Genomic DNA, 17770 nt, shown 5'->3' on the forward strand with positions numbered 1-17770 from the left:
AAATAAACAAATTCAAACAATGGCAAACCACACCTCATAAATTAGCAAGCCTGGACCCTATTTTGGGGATGGCTCTTTCCCAGATTTAATCCATACTGCTAGAACAGTCAAGTACATTTACTTTAATCTCATAAAGGATTTGCAGTGAATGAAAACTCACAAAAACAGGGCACAACATCACATCTTATTTCCCCCAGACTCTCAGTTTAATAGTGTTTATATTAGATAGAATAGTGATAGAATAGTGTCTATCTTCATAAAATTATAAGTTCCAAAAAACAAACTGTTAAACACCAAAGATAATCCCAAACCATGCTGAGTGGTAGAGCTCAGCTCCATGCCTACGTCTTTGGGGAAATTTTACAAGAACCAAACTCACACTATCCTTGAGAGTTAAAGAATAGAGAGTAAATACACTTGGATTTAAGAGACTGAGAGATCGATGGGTGATGGCCAACAAGCAGGGACATGGAACTGCAATGTCAAAATGACAAAACCCAAGGGTGTGTGAGCAAGGTTTTTTACAGCATCCTAAATGCTGAAGCACTTCTGTGAATGTGATTATTGTGCTTAAGACCAAAGTCCAATCCCCAGAAACGGGAATCTGAGTTAGCATTAGATATGGTATTAGTATTCAGCACTCGCATGAAAGGTATGTAAGATCGGGATGGTGAAGGCCAGTCCTTGCACTGAAAATTGCAAAATGGGAGATTCGGCTTAGTCAACCCCCTCCATCACAAGGAGGAGGGCTCACAGGTGATTCTTCTTATGAAACCAATTTTTAGATCTACACCCGAGAGGATGGAACCGATCGAGGCTTTTATCAGCTCTTCCTTCTGAGTTGACTTTGGTAACACTTGTCTAAGCCAATGGGTCTTTCTTAAGCCTGATATCCTGATGTTGAAGAGATAACCTCATGCTTGCCCCTGACTCAGGTGACAGCTCACTAGCCTGGTTTTTTGATCCTCCTTTGGGTTGCCCATAGCTGCCTGACGAATAAACGTGTTTTCCAGAGAACACTGGTTTTTGAGACTCTGTCTTCATTTACGAATCAGGGCTGATTATGAGAATGATACAAACGGAAAAGCCCTCTGTAGTGTTTTCACCCATTCCGTCTATAATGAAGTATTAGAACAGAGAAAAGACGAGAGAGGCAGAAGACAGTAAGTAGGAGTTACACCGAGGGAATCTGAAAACCTTTGAGATAATAGCATAATGTGCTACTCCGTGTCTTGAGTGAGATGAGGATTATGTTAGGAAGAGGTCCTTATTCTTATACCATATATATTTAGGTATCTATGGGTGAATTGTAACTTACAATGAAAATTTCTGCAACTTACTTTCCAGCAGGTTCAGCACAACAGAGACTATAGAAGAGAGGAAGCAAATGTGGCCATATACTAACCAGATGAAGGGTGCATGTGTGTTGGTCACACTATTGCTTCTACTTTCTTGTGATTTGAAAAAAATTTTTTTGAAGATTTTATTTATTTATTTGAGAGAGAGAGAATGACAGAGAGAGCGCACATGAGAGGGGGGAGGGTCAGAGGGCGAAGCAGACTCCCTGCCGAGCAGGGAGCCCTATGCGGGACTTGATCCAGGGACTCCAGGATCATGACCTGAGCCGAAAGCAGTCGCTTAACCAACTGAGCCACCCAGGCGCCCGTGATGTGAAAATTTTTAAATACAAACTTGGGACCCGGAAGCCAGACAGCCTGGGCATGAGTACTGCCTGGCTCTGCCAACTGGGGAAGTTCCTGGACTTTCTCTATCTTAGCTTCCTGACCCATAAATAAGACTGTAATAATTTTAAAGGTGTCTACAACATTGTTGGAATATAAAATGAGTCAGTGTTTGCGGAGTTTTCAATAGTGTTTGATACAAAGAGATCGATAGATCTTGCCCATCCATAATGCGGTCAGTTAAACTCGCTTCATGTTCAGTTAAACTCCCTTCATGTTGTTTTATTTTTCTTCTTTGCATGCATCAGTACAGAGACCTGATTACATACGCATTGGCGTATTTTCCATCTTCTCCATGGGAATTTTAGCTCCGAGAGGGTATGGTCTCTTTTGATGACTGTGAGAGTCCCAGAATGTACAACAATGCCTCTCTAAAAAAGCTCTCATTGGGTATTTGTTGGATGTATGAATGAAGCCACAAGTGCATCTTATTTTGTGACATATTTGTTCCTATAAGAATCAGAAAATAAATCCATATAATTTATACGCGATACCATTTTCTTATTAAATGTCATTGTAAAAGAAATATATTCCTCACAACTACGTAGCTTCAAAATATCACAACAGCATACTTTAAAGTGTACAAAGCATTTAAAAAAATTAAAGGAAAACGGGTCAAATAATGCTATTCAAAACTATATATGTCCATACAGAGTACTTCAGATTATTTTTAACCTCAGGAAAATCATAAACCTCAGCAAAACTGAAAATACTACACTGAATTCGTAAGACACCCATTTGCACCATCGTAAACCTTGTGAGAGTAACCTGCTACGCGGACTGAATCTACCGGGTGCCAGTGCCCCACCCAGGAGGCTAACAGATGTCACGGGATCTCCACATTTCGCGCAGCTTTCTCACTTTTCAAAAAGAAAGGCTGATGCAGGCTGGAGAGAGAAGAGAGTGCGAAATGCAATCAACAGGTGGACAAGAGCTCTTACTAGAACTAAGCCAACAGTAAATGAAGCGAAGGGGGAGCCCATTTACCAAAATACATGGCCTCCGGAGAAACGGAAATGCAACCTATCATGAAAGCAAGAGTTGCATTACACCCCCCACGCACACACGGCTGATGCTCAGAGTTCTCTATATGATGAGAAATACCCGTATTCTAACTGAGATGCTGTCAGTGTTGGACGTAACTGGATGATCACTCCACAGTTCTAACATGACATGACGCACCCTACTCCTAATTGCATATCCGAGGATTAAAGCTGTTTGTTGTTGTCGTGGCTTTTTAAAGGAGCATTATACCGCTGAGTTTGATCTGTTATGATCTTTTAGCCCCTTGACTAATAAACTGCTTCATTTCTAGTCATTACTTATATTTAAAAACTGCCAGTGCTTTGTAGGTGCCCCAATTGCCACTAATTTCTAATGAACTTTCTTTGGTTTGTGGCTATTTTTCAATATATGAGAAAAGAGGCCAGATGAGATGGGCAACAGGCACAGGACTGCCACCCTTCTGAACGTCTAGCCCATCCAGGAGAGGAGGAAACACAACCAAAAGGACTTAAAAAAAAAAACCAACAACTTTTAATTGAAGTTCTGAAAGAGGAGAAAACAGTAGTGCTCTCTTACTGGCTCTCAAGCCAACTCTATGAGTTTGAGTTCCTGTTTCCAGTTTGGCATCATTGGTAAAGCGGCTGACCAGGGTGGTTCGTCGACCAAAGGGAGCTGCCAAAGATACCAGGTCTCCTACCATCTACTGAAGAGCAGGCCTGGTTATGACGCACTCAGATTTGGACGTCATGGGAAGAAGCAAGCTGTGGAGATGGTGGGTAGACTGAAGACGATAAATTGAGAAGAATCCGAATGGCATTACGACTGAATCCTCTGTATGGTGTCTCACCAGATAAATGCACATATATTCTAACGTGAGTACAATTTCAGGGAAGGAAGCTTCTTAGTCCATAGTCTAAAGGCCTGGAGGTTCTAAGGACTCGAGGTGAAGGGTCCCTGACCTATTACAGAATGAGCTCAACCTCCCTGAACAGGGTCATGAAACCCACATAACTACTGTGAAAAGTTTGTAGTACTTCATCTGCCAGGAATGCGATCCAGAAGACAAAAGCAATAAAGTACACCAGAGAAAATCTGGAGAATTCAGAAAAGCCAAAGGGGAGAGGGGGGATAAAAATCACTTATTGTGTTGTTATCCCCCAAATAAGCAACGTTTATGTTTTGGTGCCTTTATTAGGTACACGTATCTACGTAATGACTAAAAGAGCTGGAATCATACTGTAAATAAAATGATATATCCATATTTTAAGAAAATCTACTAAATCTTTTGTGGAAAAACACACACATCATGAAAAAATAATTTCTAGAGAAACACAACTATGGGATGAATTCTCACTCTAAGAGGCATCACTAGGCAATGAGGTCAATTCCAGAAGCAACACATGAAAACCACTCACTTCTCTTTGTGAAAGTCGTGTTTATTTCTATTTAAGAAAGTTCCTGATGGGGCGCCTGGGTGGCTCAGTCGGTTAAGCGACTGCCTTCGGCTCAGGTCATGATCCTGGAGTCCCGGGATCGAGTCCCGCATCGGGCTCCCTGCTCGGCGGGGAGTCTGCTTCTCCCTCTGACCCTCCTCCCTCTCATGCTCTCTGTCTCTCATTCTCTCTCTCTCAAATAAATAAATAAAATCTTAAAAAAAAAAAAAAAGTTCCTGATGTCATTGAAAATAAAGGTAGATCTTACTATTACCACTTCCATCACATCATTTTTAGAATTCTGACAAGCTACTAATTTTTATTTTAATTTTGGCAGAAGAAAGCAGTATAAGATGAAACACACGTTATGATCAAAGTTCTAAGACAGTTTTATAGGATTTGTCTCCTCATTAACATTTCTTCAGGGTCCTGGAACAGTGTGTTTCTAGAGTAATTTTACTATCTGAGAATCTATGAGGAGAGATCTCAAGCTCTGAAACAAACAGAAAAATAATTTACCAGTAATTCCTGTTTTATTAAGGCGTGTCACAATTGCACCACCAAATTTGTCAGCGGAGTTCAAAAGCAAACAATGGTTGTCCTATTTTTCTTTAGATTTGATGGCTAACTGTGCCCACCCGAGAAAGACTCCCCAACTTAAAGGATATCCGAGATCAACTGCTTTCAAGTAGGAAAGAGAAGGTGAAGTAATTAGCCCAATTTAGGCAAATAAAATCCCTATGGTTACTGGAAAGCAGGGTGGGTGTGTAAAGACTCGGCACTGACATGCCTTCAGAAACCAGAATGACTGGCAGGAAACTGTAGGGCCTCCAACTCTGCCTGCTCACAAAGCTCATCTAGAAACTGGAAGAGCTCAGCGTTCCCTGGAAGGGTGACACTCAATGACAAACACATTAATGCAAAACAACAACAATCTGAGCAATCAGTCACTGGGATGTGGGCAACTGTTTTTAAAGAACTAAGCCACATGGTCCCAAAATGAAGAGATCAACCTAGTTATTAAAGTGCTGGCTTTTTAAAAGCCAAAGACGGAGCTAGGTCCTACGAGGGATTAGAAGTCTGCCTAAGGTTTAGAAGTTTGATATGGTTTCCGCCATCCAGGAGCTTAGAATCAATTTGCAGAATTAGGGCAAATGCACAAAATAATTAGTGTCAAAACATACAAACCAACAGCATCCTAACACCCTAAGTCCTTTCCATGCAAAGGCAAGGAAATTCAAAGAAGTGGTCCAAATGGAAACACTACACAAATAATAGAAAATCCTCTAGAAATGATTATATCAGTTTAAAAACTTAGAAAAAGTTCCAGGGTTCTGTTACTTCCATTTACTCAGTAGCATTTAAATGCTACTGTTTGCCAAGAGTAACTACTACACATTGTTTTACTTTTATGAACACTTTCTTATAAAACCTCAAAGCATTTTATTAGTATGATGAAAAACTATTATTGTCTTCATTTAGTGGATGTTTCCTAAGAAAAGAAAAGTAAAATGAAATGTTGTAGGCTAACTGGCCACTAAAATTTGAACCCATAAATGTAACTTCCAGTTTAGTGCTTTGCTAAAGACAAGTAAGATAATGTATCTAGTTGCTTTGGATTCCAGGAAGAAAGTTACAATGAAAACATGAGACATTTTATCTTTGGTTTTCATCATCATCAATACATACTTGTGTGTGTGTGTGTGTGTGTATCCAAGTCATCCATGCTCTCCTGGATGGTGAACAAGATGAGTTAATCCAATACATTCCCATTAATTACCTGCAATGTTCTACAGGTACATACACACATACTGATGGTAACAAGTTAAATAATTACATTTTATAAATTACCTCTGTTATGGCATTCCACAGTTCCTCATCCGTATGCTCATTAAAGGGATCCAGATTTTTCCTCATTGTTCCAGTGAATAAAACAGGTTCCTAAATATTCCAAAATAGTGGATGTTATTACTGTAGCCTCTTTTCATTTTATTTCAATGCTAAATTCCAGAACAGAATTAAAATATAAAACCAAAATTCACTATAATCATTAATAACAGGGTTGCAAATGCCTGTTGATGAAACAGTGTCTCTATTAATTTTCCATTATACAAAGTGTGACCCAAAATATCTTCCAGACCCCTGAACACTAACAAAAGAAACTGTTGAAGTGTGTTGTCTTAAGAAGAAACTGAAGAGAAAGGAAATTTGGTTTTTAAAAATACTTTCTGAGCAGTACCTGCTTAAACAGGAAAAACACAGATATAATTATTTAAGAAACATGACAACAAGAGAGCTATGTAAGTTTATTACCGCTCCTGGTGTGACACTGGAACATACCAATAGTATGATTGGTTGACGTTTGTGACTCAAAGCAAAACTGGGAAATCACATGTGCAGTGACAAAGAAGCTAGGATGTTTCCTCCACTGGTAGAACAGTCTTCTGGGATGGGGAACCTCTCCCCACGTATGAACGGGACCCCCTGTTTTTTGTCCAAAGAGAATGTAAACGAATGGGCCCAGTGGCGCCTCTATGCATGAAGAGATGGCTCTGGGTTTGCACCTGCTAATCCCCACATTATCTTGTCTGTGCATTGGGATTACATGCCTCACAGAACCTAAAACCCAGGATAACCTGAAACCCATGTGACGTGCATCATAATAAATTATTTTAATTTAAATAGCTCTTCCTATTCATGTGCTTCAGGAGGAGCCATAATTAGATCACGCTTGCAATATATGCCTCCTTCTGTGTTTCAGGAGAGAACCTGGTACATAAGCGTATGTAGGCCATGTATGTTTTCTTTCTGGAAGGCTCTGCTAACCCAGGCCAAAAGAATATGGGTAGCAGGGAAGAGCTCAACTGGCTACTTTCAGTGAAGGTGGAAGAACAATGAGATGCACGGATGTAGGAACAAGAGAAGATTTGACTCTTCCACCGGCATCCAAGAACGGCTCAAGGGAATCACCCGCCTCAAGCTCACCTGACCTTGGGGCTGGACCGTTCCCCCTCGTTTCTCAAAAGCCTGAGAAGATTAAGATGGTAAACTTTTCTTCTCTCTAGCCATGAAGAACACTCAGAGAGCCTCCCATACCTTCTTTCCCTGTGCTCTCAGTCTTAAGACGGGAGAGGGAAATGGACGCAGAAGACAGTAAGTGTGCCACCAAAAAACATGCCTGCCTCAAGGCAAAATCCAAATATTAAAAGACATTTTAAAAAGGATGCTTTATTTTTACGAAGTTGATTAAGTGGCCCACATGCCCCAACAACACTGAAAAATCACTGGTCATATGAGGTTTCAAAATGATTCCTGAAAGACCCCAAGACCCCAGTTCAAAGTCTCCCTTAAAACTACTGAGTTTAGGATCAAAGACTAAACCACCATCTAAGCAATGGTAAGAGTTCCTGTCAGGGGGATAACAATCATCGTATTTGGGATTTGAAAGTCTTCACTCATTCTACTTCAGAAATTCTTCAGATTCTACTTTATCTTACTCTTTGTAATGATCAATTCTAAGAAGAGTTCAACAAGCTAGGCGTTTCTCCTTCTCCAGCTGATTCCCTGAAGGTTCCTGAAAGGAGGAGGGCTGCTACCCATCCTCCTCCCATCAAGGCTCTAAACCATGGGCAGTATCCACTCTGCGGCCCAAACTGAGAAACTTTGAGGACTGGTATTTGGGGAGGTAAAAGGGCTGAAAAGAGAACAGGTTAAGGAATCAGCTTCAAGACCAAAGGGGGAGGTGGTCACTTGGCTTCTACTAACCACAAGCCTGTCAAGGTGTACAGGACCCAAATGTGTTTGCCTTCAGGGGCTTCTCATAAAGCAAACTCACATCCAGTAAGAGGTCTAGGATGAAGTGTCCACCTGGTTTTCAAAGTACACTCTGCAGAGGTGTTACCTAAGCTAATCTACAAAAAACTGCCTTGTGAAGACTTTCCTTCCTTTGTTAAAGAATGAAAGGGCCCAGGATTCGCGGATTCGGGAGTCATAGTTTGGGTGATTCAAGAGAACAGGCACGGGAGAGCACACATTTAAAATTCGATCACCTATTTCATCAACAGGAAGGGTCTCTCTCGTCACCTCCCTCGCCTTTTTCTCTTTAGGAAAAGGTCTTGAAAGGAATGAATCTCTCCAAAGACTGGAGGACTAAAGTGGGATTCTTTGCAGAAAGAGGAGTTGCTCCCTCTGACACAGAGTGGAAGCTGCTTTAAGCTGAGCTTGAAGCAGACACCTCAGGTATCTGCAAGGCCTTAGGGAGGTTCTGCTCATTATCAGCGAGTCACCGCGATCATAAAGAGAAAAAGTTAAGTTTAACCATTTCCCATTGCAATTAAGGGTCACCACTTAAAACTCTACTGTCAATCTAAAGGGATATAGTAGGCGATTACTCACGTTTCCTTAGCAGTCATTAGAAGAAAAGAGTTTAGTAAATTAGAATATTTTTCTTTGTTATGACATGCCAAATATATGTTTCAAAATGAGTACAATTTCAGTCAAAACTTGAATGAAGAGAATGGTTTATTAGAACATTAACTGATTGAAGCTGTATTTTTCTTTAAAACCAGCAGGCAATTTGTTAACAATGTCTGTTTTAATATGCCAATGTGTTTTATGCATGGTGTTCATTTTGGTTTCTATTCATTCTACTTTCATCCACTTGCCAAATAAGAAACCACTATATTATCTTCAAAAGGTAATAAAAGTGCTCACAGTAGACATATACTGCAGGAGCAGATAAGGGTCAAATTAATTATCATTTCTGATAGATACTACTATTTAAAGTACCCACCTCCAAGCAATGAAGTTAATAAACTAATCTTATAAATAAATGTTGTAAAAATGTTTGCAGGCAGAACATTTCAGTGTCGAGATTTATGGCCAGACATACACCCTTCATGTAAACATATAATATATACTAAATATATTAGCCTAAGTATATTTTTTTCTGAAGGTAAACAATTAAACCTCATTTAATAAGAGTTAGCTGGTATGGCAGAGTTAGGAAAACAAATGCTCTTGTTCAGTGTCATCTTTTAAATGGAACCTGAACATCAAATCTGTTTTTCATCAGTTTAAAGTTGCTATTTTTTTTTTATCCTTTGTGCCATATTCAGTAATGTTTTCCTTTGTTACCAACGTAACACAAGTTCATATCAGCCATGTGACCCAAAAATGGCCACTCTGAATCAAAGCATTTAGTGTAGTAAATTGATAATCCCTCAACACAACTGTAAGACAGAACTGCAGTCTTACTAGGCCTTTTGTATACGCTACTGAAAGACAAACCTCTCATTATCCTAAAAAGAAACCCTACCCACTAACCTTCAGAAGCTTAAAATGACCCTGGTCCAAGACAAAAAACACACAAGTGGTTACAAACCAGGCAGATAAAGCACAACACTTTACCATACCCTAATCATGTCAGCCCCCAACCAGAAAACTGCCCTCGACTAAAATATATCTTCCAGAGTGGTTGCCGGTCCCGCGCGTCCTAACAGCTACATTTTCATTTCTAAACGGAGGACCTTTATTAAGGGCAGCTCATCTCCCTGTTCCAAGAATGACAGAATCACCTGAAGGAGCTTTAAATCTTGCTTTCCTTTTTTTTTTTTTAATCCTGTAGCCTCTGAATGAACCGATCATCATCCATATTCAGAAGAAAAGAACAATTGTTTGCCAACAAAGGAAAAAGAATTTAAGTCCTGTAAAGTCCTCTTTCGATACAAAAAGGTCAGAAGCTCCTGGGAGCAGTTCCCCGGGCTTTAATGAAGACTTCAGTGTCAGAAACAAAAGGCTGACTCCATTAGGCTAGAATCCAGTTGTATTTCTTTACTAGTAACAGCATACCCACCTCTTCTCTGAGTTCTGTTCTCAACAAGGAAAAAAAAAATAGAGGAAAGAAAACCAGGTAAGAATAAAGAAGTCTAAAAGAGACAGTTCAGGTTGACCTTTTCCACCTACAAAAGATAACCCAGGGAACAGAAATACCAAAGGAGCAGAGTGGATGGTTTAAAAAATACCTCACTTTTGCTTTGATTTTAAAAAGTCTATTAAATGTAAAAAAATGAATCTGTTTAATCATGATAAAGATGATAGCTGTTGATCTGTGCCAACCCTTGGGGTACAATCATAAATAATGAATTTGCATGGAATCACTTTTCAACTGAAAACATTTTCTTGGTGCCAAAAGGAAAGGGGCCTTAGATGTAGAGAATCCATCCAAAAAAGTTTTGAAATCCATTTTTCCAGATCCTTTCAGATAAGCAAGCTATTCCCTAAATATAATCTCATCTTTTTGCTCTCTTTGGGGAATATGTTTAACTATTTCAGGTCGTGAGCACAAAGGGAAGTGTCCATTTCGGCGACCTGTTCTGTTTGGAAATTTAGAAAGTGCTTTCATTTTTTTTTGCTTACCCCTGAAATTATACAAATTGCGGAGTACATTCATAAGAACACAGTATTTGTTTCTGAACATTCCCTGGGGGGGACTGGCCCCTAACCATCTCACCATCTGGGTCACCACTCCCTTACCCCTTGTTCCGACGTCGGTCCTGGCTGTGATCACCTCTCTCCCCGGTCTGATCCCTCAAGGAGTGGTCAAAGGCGACCAGGATGAGCCTGGGAGAGCGGGACCACCGTGGAAGCTCACTGCTGTAGCCAGGCTCACGGCAAGCTTGGAGCCGGGGAATGACGCAGGCCTGGCTCATCGAAAGCGGGAACACAAAAAACAAACAAGCCTCCATTCTCCTCTGCAGAGACTGCTCCAAACTTCATAGGTTCCCTAAATGAGGATGTGGAGACACAAGGACTCTGTTTCCTATTCACTTTGGGGGAAGAGGGATGGAAGCTGTCTGCACTATAGACAAGTAACTTTTAAGCCACCAGGCCAACAGACCTTCCCACCTCTGCAGTCACTGTAAAGAGAAAGGGCTCTCAGGTCTAGCAAGGTACAATTTTGAGTACCTACTGCTGATGCTTGCCCATGACCTGTAAGTGAATTAACCCCTTTTCCTAAATTGATTTTCTTTTAGGGCTGAGTGTGCCTCAAGGTTTTCAGCAAAGGTCACAAGTGTTTCAGCCTTTCAAAACCACCACTGTCCACCACTGTAGCACTGGGAGAAGTATCTTTTGACTTTGCTCTCTATTTATTCTCCCTTGTTGTGATTTTTGGGAATCCTTTTTGAGTAGGGTAGAAAACAATGGGTGGGATATTGGAGATCATTCAGTTCAAAAAAACATGTACTGTATATGTATTTAAGTCAGACAGTCCTGAGTTCTGATTCTACTGCTTATTAGCTGTTTGACTCAGGGTACATTATTAACCACCCCCACCAGCCTTCACTTCCTTCCTGGAAAACGGGGTGAAGCCAGCAGGGCTGCGGTGAGAATCGGGGCCACCCATGAGGCTCCAGGCACAGGACTCACATGTAGCAGGAGCCCGGCCAGACAGGACAGTGAGGGAAAGTGCTTTTTCAAACTGCAGGTGCAGCCAATGGATCATGAAATCAATTTTGTGCCTCATGACCATCATTTTGTCTTTTATATGAACTAGCATAGAATGGATATAATAGAAAATAGAGTGCAAAGCACTAAGAGTGATAGTGTGTGGGGAAATGTGTGTTTCTGCACGTGTGTGCGCACACGTGTGCATGCAGGATCGTGAGGTACAGCAGTTCTACTGTGGACGGCAGTCACTGGGTGCCCCGGTCCCCAGCAGATCGGTCAGTGGCTCGGAGCTGGGAATCTCCCTAAAATAAATATGAACCCTGGCTCTGCCCCTTATTGTTCAGTGGGTTAAGCTCACAGTGCCTCCATTTTTAAATGTGTCCGACGATAAGGATAACCATATAACTTAGGTGAGGATGAAGTTGGAGATAGCAGGGAAAGACAACCAGCACCAGATCAAAAGAAATGAGAGAGACAGCCTCCAGGAGAGGTAGGAAAAAGCCAGGCATTTGGGGAGAGCTGAGAAAATACATCAGGGTCTTCACAGGGGACCACATAGTATTAGTGGGGTACAGAGCAGTGGTCAGGAAAGAAACCAGGTGGGAGAGGAGCCAGAAAACAAAAGAAAACAAGTGATACTTCTTTCCTCTTGTTCCTGGTGAGAAAAACGCTGGGTAGGTTTCTGTTCCATGTTACCCTAAAATTCACATTGTGCTCACTTTTTTTGTTTCACCATTTAAATTTATACAAACAAGTTAGTTTACGTGATAAGCAAGAGATGTAAAAGAAATCACCAAAGACCACAAAAACATAAATAGAAAGTCATTCCAGAATCTGTTCCTGTTTTTTTTTTTTTAAAGATTTTTTTTTTTTTTTTATTCATGAGAGACAGAGCGAGAGAGAAAGGCAGAGGGAGAAGCAGGCTCCCAAGGAGCAGGGAGCCCGATGCGGGACTCGATCCCAGGACCCTGAGATCATGACCTGAGCCGAAGGCGGACGCTTAACCATCTGAGCCACCCAGGAGCCCTCTGTTCCTGTTTTTAATTAAGTAACAATAATACTGGAAAGGCTAGTGCCCTGATCCTTAGTAATACCAGGTACTACTTACGTAGCATTCCTAAGAGCAGGGCATTGGGCCACCAACATTTTCTCATCCCGTTAAATTTTCACGACGAATCTGTGAGGCAGTAATTACTAGACCTGGTTTAAGGACAAGGACAGTGGAGCTTGGAGGCCAAGTGACATCATCAAGGTCACACACTTGTTGAGACAGACTTGGAATAAAAATGTGGGTCGTATTGACACTCGGTCAGCGCTCTTAAAGGTTCCACCCCTGGCTGCCTCCTGCAAGATTTCCTGGGACCCTTTACACATTCTGCACATCTCTCAAGACTCGCTTTCATCAACCAACACTGTGCCTTAGAGGCAAAGGCACATAAAGTGAGAAAATAAAGATTCTGTGTTTACAATGGTTGGTGATCATTATCTACATGGATACAAAGCTTAGTACTGTTTTGTAAGCACAGTCTCTGCAGGATGCACGCACCTTGAGCGTGCTCAAAAGTAGGGTGGGAAGTTATGGAAGAGAACCAAGACCTGGTGATGTCAAGGTGTATTTAGTCTTTGCTCAGATGTGCTTCCAAAACATTAGTGGCAGAGCCAAGAATCATCTAACGTTACTTCTTTATTTATACAGTTCTTTTATGTACACAAGCATACAACCATTTCTTATTAAGAAGCATTAAAAATAATGCGGGACATGTTCCTCAATCCTTTCATCCAAGGACATGAAAGTACTTTACAGACAACGCCCATCATTTCTGCTAACTAATCTCGTTTGGCCCATTTCAGAGATGGGTACAACCAAAATATAAAACTTGGGAATTTCAACTCATTTATTTTCTACTGTAATCACTTAAGTCATAGTAGCCAGAGGGAATTGTTAAATACAGGGATTGAATGTGCTGAAAATGTCTTTCCATTTTTCCTGAAAAGAAGGAGGTTTAAAAAAAAATTTTTCTTAAATGGACAAAATAGGTGGAGGGGATTAAAAGGTGAACTGGATGTATTATGCTGACCATTTCATAATGTATATCAATATGGAATCACTGCGATGTACACCTGAATCTAATACAATACTGTATGTCAATTATTCTTCAATTAAAAAAAAAAGCAAAGCACAGAAGCATCAGGGATAGGAGAGCTATTAAAGATTTTTAAATTGTGGTAAAATACACATAACACAAAATTTACCACCTTAATCATTTCTAAGTGACCAGTTCAGGAGTATTTAAATATATTCACATTGTTGTGTAGCTATCCCCACCATCCATCTCCAGAACTCTTTTTATTATTCCAGCTGGAACTCTGTACCCATTAAACACTAACTCTCCATCCCTCCCTCCAGCCCCTTGGCAAACACCATTCTACTTCCTGTCTCCATCAAAATGACTACTTAGGTACCTCATATAAGCAGAATCATACAGTATTTGTCCTTTTGTGACAGGTTTATTTCATTTAACATAATGTCCCCAAGGTTCATCTATGCTGTAGCTCATGCCAAAGTTTCCTTCCCTTTTAAGGCTGAGTAATAATAGTCCACTGCATGAACATACCACACTTTGTTCATCCATTCATCTACCTAAGGACATGGGGACTGCTTCCACGTTTTGACTCCTGAGAACACTGCTACTATGAACATGGGTGTACAAATATCGCTCAGAATTTCTGCTTTGGATTATTTTGGATAAATATCCAGAAGTGGAACTGCTAATAGGATACGATAATTCTATATGATCATTCATAAGTGATTCTATTTTTCATTTTTTGAGAAAACTCCATTCTGTTGTCCTCAGGGGCTACATTTTACACTCCCACAAGCAATAAAAAAGGGTTCAAATTTTGTCACAACCTTGCCTGCACTCGGTATTTTCTGTGGTGTTGTTTTGTTTTCTAAAGTAATCTCTATACCCAACATGGGGCTCAAACTCATGACTCCGAGATTAAGAGTCACATGCCGTAGTGACTGAGCCTGCCAGGGGTCCCGGTATTTTCCGTTTTATTGAGAATACTGACTCTAGTGAGGCCTATAAGGGGCATCTCACTGTGGTTCTGAAAGGAGTATCTTGATTTTGATTGTGAAATTACTTAGAATAATAATTCCAATTATTTCAGAGGCCAGTGGTAGGCAGCAACAGTTATACTCAATCTTAAGATGGAAGTCCACACTCTCCTCCGTTTTGGGTGCTGTATTCTACATGTTTTCTAATAAACAGGCATTTGCGAGCTCTTTCTATTCACATGCCAGGAAGCACATTTGCATGGCTTTCTTTGTCTCATTCCCCATGTTTCTCATCTCAAGGGTGTGTGTGTGTGTGAGAGAGAGAGAGAGTGTTTCTCAGCTTCCTCTGCTAGGCAGATGATTGTAGAGTATAACAAAACCCCAACTTAAAACAAAAACAAAACAAAAATCAGCTAAGTCTGGAGTAAATGTAAGCACCAAAGCAGAGGGTAGATGGAAGACCAGACCCCAGGGCTGCAGGCCTCAGGCCAGTGGGCAAGGGGCCTACGCTGCCCCGGGCTATATACTTGGAGGACAGTATTTGCTCAATCAATAATTTCTAAATTTTTATTGAAACTGAATGGATGAACCACGAGGAATGACAGGAGCTCGTACTGTGCATAATTCAATCTCTGGAACGTTTCCTGAAAGTCACACTTCTGGGGCACCTGGGTGGCTCAGTCGTTAAGCGTCTGCCTTCCGGCTCAGGTCAAGGTCCCAGGGTCCTGGGATCGAGCCCCACATCGGGCTCCCTCTCCCACTCCCCCTGCTTGTGTTCCCTCTCTGTCAAATAAATAAATAAAGTCTTTAAAAAAAAAAAAAGAAAAGAAAGTCACACTTCTATTAAGAAGCAGGATAAGAAAACAGAATCAGGTGCTGGGTCAGGAGAAGCACTCCACACGCACTGAGCCAGGCCTCACAACAGCTCTGGGCGATGGTACTAGGAGCTGCCTCGTGAGGGGGAGAAACCTGAGGTCCAGAGAGACGGCACTCCTTCTCGTGTGCTCTTCTCAGTATTCTCTACTGCCTCCTGGTCACAGTTCATTTACTAATGGCCAGCTTCTAAGTCTCCCCAAAGCATCTATACGCACAGTGATGCTCAAAGCCCAGCAGTTTCATAGCAAGCCCTCCGAGACAATTACCTTTGAAAAGTTAGCTTTATTTCCTACAGCAAAATTGTATCATTAAAACACTTAAAACCCATATTTCCCTATAGAAGCCTCTCAAGTGCTAAACAAATCATTCGTCATTTTCTTTTCAGAATTAGGTGTTTATCAGTGGATAAAACTGTGGTACCTGGGGAAGTCTGATTCCAGAAATTTCTCTGGTAAGTTATTAAATCTAACACACACACACACACACACACACACACACACACACACACAACCTGGTATCAGATAAAAATACTTGCTGTTAAAAATATACTCTATTGCGGCAAAAGGATCAACCCTTCATTTTTTCTTTTAAAAAAGCAATAAAATTAAAAGCAATTAAACTTAAGTTCCCTTATAAGAAGAACACACGACAATGCCCTGACTTGTATACCTGAGGTATGATGGACATTTTCTTCCTTAGATCGTGAAGCCCAATTTCAGTTGTCAAGATCTTATCAATCCAAATTTTACCTTCCGGTTCTGACAATCTAAAAAGCGCTGAGATGAGGGAACTTTTTCCAGCTCCTGTTCTTCCCACAATGCCAACCTGTAAAGAGATCCAGGAGAGATTAAGAATAATAATACGCAACATACCTAGGAGAAACTGGGGTTGTTGACGACGGATTAAGGAAGTTCTGTAACGAACGTGGTCCGAAAGAGGGTCTCAACTTTGGCACTGTTGACATTTTGGGCTAGATAATTCTTTGTTGTAGAGAGCTGTCCTGTACATTGTAAAATGTTTACCACTATCCCTGTGCTCTGCCCCAAATTGTGGCAACCGAAAATGTCAGACACTGACAAATGTCCCTTGTGTCTGAGGGGCGGGGGCGACAGGGGGGCGGGCACTGTCCTTGGGTGAGATCAATTGGGTCTAAAGAAAAGTTAAAAATAATACGATCAGCCCACTGGCAGTGAAAAACCAGCAATCTCCTCAGAGGCTGGTAAGTCAGTTTTAAAATTAGCATTATTCCTAGCATCTGGGTATTTTGTTTTTTGGGGGGTTTTTTTGTTGTTTTTTTAAAAGATTTTATTTATTTATTTATTTGACAGAGAGAGACAGCGAGAGAGGGAACACAAGCAGGGGGAGTGGGAGAGGGAGAAGCAGGCTTCCTGCTGAGCAGGGAGCCTGATGTGGGGCTCGATCCCAGGACCCTGGGATCATGACCTGAGCCAAAGGCAGACGCTTAACCGACTGAGCCACCCAGGTGCCCCAGCATCTGGGTATTTTGAACCTTGAGAATTTCTTGGATAATTTTATACAGATATCAACAAGTCAGAAGCATTCTATGTAAAACAGTGATCATTTTCCCAGAATTCTACCACCTAAGAGGAATTATTCCTTGGGAGAACAACCAAAACATTTCTGGCTATTAAATACCTGGTTACATTCTATCTCGAAAGGAAACATCTTAAAATTCTAAAATCTAAGTCTCAGTGTCTTAAAAAACAGTAGCCGGTAGCTGAAATACCCATAATGAGATCGTCATCAACAACAACACAAATAACATTTGCTTTTTATATGGGGCCTTTCATCTGAGCAGTTCAAAAGGCATTTTGCAAAGTAATTAATACTCACAATTACCCCCTTGGGAAAGATACGTGTTCAGTATCAGTCTGGTTATTAGAACCGAAGCACAGAGAAATTAAATGCACTGACAAGATCAAAGCACCAATATAAAGCAGGTAAAATGCCGGTCAGGGATGAAACTGTATTGTACAAAATTGGTTATTTTGTACAAAAGCAGAAACTGGCTTTTTTTTTTTTTTTTTTTAAATACCAATGAGCTTGACCAACACCCAACTACAAATTCCCTGGTGGGAGCTTCCCAAGAGAGGATACCATCTCATCTAGGTAGTATCTGGAATCAATGAAGGGTATGAGACATGCTTCCAATCATTTGTAAATTCATTCAGTAAAATTTTAAA

General features: G+C 40.9%; 1 protein-coding gene across 5 annotated transcripts in view; it reads right to left on the minus strand.

The window, feature by feature from the left end:
* The window catches only part of ABCC4 (ATP binding cassette subfamily C member 4 (PEL blood group)), a 231460-nt gene that overhangs the window by 23697 nt on the left and 189993 nt on the right, over positions 1–17770 (minus strand). For all 5 annotated transcript variants that reach the window (XM_081815104.1, XM_031028548.2, XM_081815103.1 and 2 more), the window contains 2 exons: positions 16236–16391; positions 6032–6121 (listed from right to left, as the gene is read on the minus strand). In XM_081815104.1, the coding sequence (XP_081671230.1) occupies positions 6032–6121; positions 16236–16391 (246 nt within the window). The remainder of the gene's footprint in view (positions 1–6031; positions 6122–16235; positions 16392–17770) is intronic.

This window comes from Leptonychotes weddellii, chromosome 3, assembly GCF_054177405.1.
Source record: "Leptonychotes weddellii isolate Sample4059 chromosome 3, ASM5417740v2, whole genome shotgun sequence".
In the NCBI taxonomy this organism is placed as follows: domain Eukaryota; kingdom Metazoa; phylum Chordata; class Mammalia; order Carnivora; family Phocidae; genus Leptonychotes; species Leptonychotes weddellii.